The sequence below is a fragment of the Buceros rhinoceros genome, unplaced genomic scaffold, assembly GCF_000710305.1.
Source record: "Buceros rhinoceros silvestris isolate BGI_N320 unplaced genomic scaffold, ASM71030v1 scaffold10735, whole genome shotgun sequence".
In the NCBI taxonomy this organism is placed as follows: Eukaryota; Metazoa; Chordata; class Aves; order Bucerotiformes; family Bucerotidae; genus Buceros; species Buceros rhinoceros.
Window position 1 is genome coordinate 1 of NW_010411146.1, and position 3474 is coordinate 3474.

The window sequence follows — 3474 nt, forward strand, 5'->3', positions numbered from 1 at the left end:
CCCCCGCCGGGCACCGCCCCCTCCGTTGTCCTGTCCTGCAGGCAGTCGGTGCCCCCGTTTTTTCGCTTTTCCGTCTCCTTTCCCTCAGGATGCCTGCCCGTGCGGGCGGGCCGGGGCTGACGGCCTGTGGGCAGCTCAGGGCTGATTGGCACGGCACGGGCACGTCCCCTTTTCGCTCTAGTATGCGTGGTCTTATGCTGCAGTAGCAAGGTTCGGAGTGGCTCTTCCATTCTTGCTCATCTCTTTCCGTACACCCCCTCCCATTTTCTTACTTTATGATGAGGGGTGGAGATGGTAGGGTTATGGGCAGTGCCTGTTTTGGGCAGTGTAGGGACTGACGTTTGTTTCTCAGAAACGTGCTGTTATGGGTCATTTGGTTGTTCTGCATGTTGGAGTATTTTTTCATATCTGCCTCTTTGTATCTGGAGGTTCCTCTCTGACCCCAGGGATGTCCACACAGGGAACTTACATCAGTGTTCTTTGGTTTGACATCAAAAATGCAATGTAATAATACTATTTTGTTATATTGTGTTGTGACAATTTTTTTTTTTTTTTTTGGTGTTCTAGTTGATCCCTTTGTTTGTGATCATTGGATCTGGAGGTGTTGGCGCAGGCCTGTATCTCATGCGTTTGGCAGTGGCCAATCCTGATGTCTGGTATGTATAAAATAATTAACAGCTCTCAGTCCTCTTGCTGAATATATTATAGGAAACTTCACTGCCTTGGTCTTTACATGTATGGAGGCCTTAATGTCTTGCTCTCACATCACTGGCACTAGGTGTGTGAAGATTTCCTTGATTTGGAAATGTGTTTGTTTACCATAGGCCTAGAGACTGCTGACAAAGGACTGTGTCTTTTTCTACGGAAACTCACTTGGATGGGTGACTCTCCTTGGCCTAATAACCACAATATACATAAAAATTTTATTTGTTTTGAAGTTAGTGTGATTCTCTTAATATGTTTTCATGTCTTATGTTTCTCTCAATAGCTGGGATAAGAAAAATAATCCAGAACCCTGGAACAAACTGGCTCCCAGTGACCAGTACAAGGTAAAATGAAAAATTAGCTTTTTAGGGAACATGGTGTAAGAGATATAGCCAACTACTTTAGGATGTTTGAATATATTAGCCAGTGGCTGAAAAAGATTTTATTTCCTCTGCTGTGCAACATTTGTTTGTCTCTAGCACTCTGAGTAGAGAGAGCTGAGTTTGAGATTCAGAACTCCCCCAGAGTTAGTTTCTAATGGGATGAAAGAAGTCTGTATAGAAGCAGGCGTTCATATATATGTATATATAATATATATTGTAGTGTAAGAAAAAGACAAATTATATGCAAGGGGAAGAATATACTAGATCACAATACTCTATAAATAAACTACAGGGAGAATGACAAAACCCCGTGAGTTCTGAACTGAAGCATCCTAAGCGCTAAACTCTTGGCCTTTACTTGTGATAAGCAAAGCAGGAAAATGCCAGTGTTTTAACACAAACACCAATTAGTTCTACAGTCAATTGTCTGTAAATAATGATGCAATAGAAGTGGTTGTTAAGTAATATTCAAGTTATTTAATTAACTAATGAGGAAGCATGTGAGGATTTGTAAAGCATTTGGTACTTTCAGAAATAATGTTTCATGTGTTGCTAAAGTGGTATTTTATTAGAGTCCTGTTAAGAACATTGTAAGATTATTCTCAAGCTACTAAAAAAGCAAACCTACTACGCTTTCAAAGCCAGTGCCTGTCAAGTGCCATATGCTACTATTCTAGTTATTCAAATAAGCAAAAAAAGCCCCACACTCCAAAATAAAGTATGTTGTAGTTCCCTTAGAGGTCCAGGAAGAACATAGTACTTTGTTTTCATTGCTGCTTCTGGAACATTGCTCTTTCTTAAATATCTGAAAGGCAAATTCAACATGGTGCACGGCACAAATTCTTCTAAAGAATGCATGCCTTTTGTGGCATTCCCCCTCTGCCTTAGCATGCAAACATAACTTCAGGGTTTACCATATTTGGGTGTGTGTATCTTTGGGATTTTTTTTTTCCCAAATCTGCACTGTGGGAAATGGAAAGGCAGATACTCTAAACTGAGGATGACTGTTTAGTAGAAAACTCTGATAAAACAAGTTTTAGCTTTTGATGAAACTGTTTTTCTTTTGTAAACTTCTCTTTTCATATCAACTTCCTCAGTCTTACTGAGGAAAAGGCTTGAAGACCTGTTAGTGTAGAGCTGCACGGAAAGCTGTAATTTGAATGTGCTGTAGGCTGGTTTGTCTTCTCTGAGGAAGTTAAAAAAAAATGGGCTTAACTAAAAATAATCAAGCTAATAGATAAGTATTTTTTTTAATTATTGTAAAGTAAAATTAAAGCATCACATGCTTGATGTCAAGTCAGTCTGGGATGCTGAAATATGCTTTTAGTCTGTAAATTCATTATCTTCAGTGACCATTTGGGCTGTGATGAATTGCTTATAATAGGATCCAACGTTATTAATGTAAACCGAGAGTGGGAAAGAATCTTGTTCTTAACATTCCTTCCTCCTCAACATACCTCGTAGTTCTAGATGCAGCTACTTAAACCAAACTTGGCTTTTGCTGCACAGCTCTAAATGCTGCTGTGTGACACTATGCACGCCATGCTTTGTGGTATTTGGCAAGCTAGATGTTGCCTTCGATGTACAGGAACACATATATTTTGGGAAAAAGGATAAACTCAACAGTACTGTAAGAACGTCCTGTGAATGGACTTCTAATTCTGGGGATTAAAGAAGAGATACCATGGGTTTTCTCTCATCATAGACATGAGCAGTCATTTTAAATGCAGAACTTCTAGTACTGTGTGCAGAATGGAGGTAATATTAAAAGGTTACCACTCTTCATTATTATTGTTTATTATTGTCTAGAGCACAGACTCAAAACTGTGATTCCAGTTTCTTGGTGTGATTTCAAATGATGCATGTTTATTAGTGAATACCATGGAAAATGGATAGTTGAGCTTCTTACTCATCTTTTTTCCCCCTCTCTTTTCTAGTTCTACTCAGTTAATGTAGACTACAGTAGACTGAAAAAGGACCGTCCTGACTTCTGAACAACACACTCACCTCTGTAAGCTGCACAGAAAGGTCTTCCGGAAGCTGTCCGCACAATTGTCATGCTTAGTCATCCAGGAAATAATCAAATTTGCCTTGTGTTGCACTTGGTCATGTGTTTGAAAGTGTTTTGACGAGGCTTAATAAACGTCTGAAACTTGACTTGTCTGTTCTTCACTCTAGTTTTGCACAACGGGAATATCGTCCTGGTAACAGTTTGTTGTGTGGTCAGTCAGATAGTAAGTGAAAGCCAATTCACAGTTCCTCAACAGGAGAGCAAAGTCATCTTGATGGGCTTCATACTTGGTCTGTTGACTTCAGAGAAATAATTGCATGTTCATGCAGTATGCCGAACAGCAAGAATTTGAAAGCACATATTTATATGTCTGTG

At 39.6% G+C, this 3474-nt stretch overlaps 1 protein-coding gene across 1 annotated transcript; it reads left to right on the plus strand.

Moving 5' to 3' along the window:
• Positions 1-567: 567 nt before the first annotated feature.
• Positions 568-3239, plus strand: NDUFA4 (NDUFA4, mitochondrial complex associated; the record flags this gene model as incomplete). The annotated part of the gene is made up of 3 exons (XM_010135893.1): positions 568-656; positions 989-1049; positions 3026-3239. Coding segments are annotated over 3 exons (207 nt in total), but the record flags the coding sequence as incomplete, so codon positions are not given.
• Positions 3240-3474: the final 235 nt, after the last annotated feature.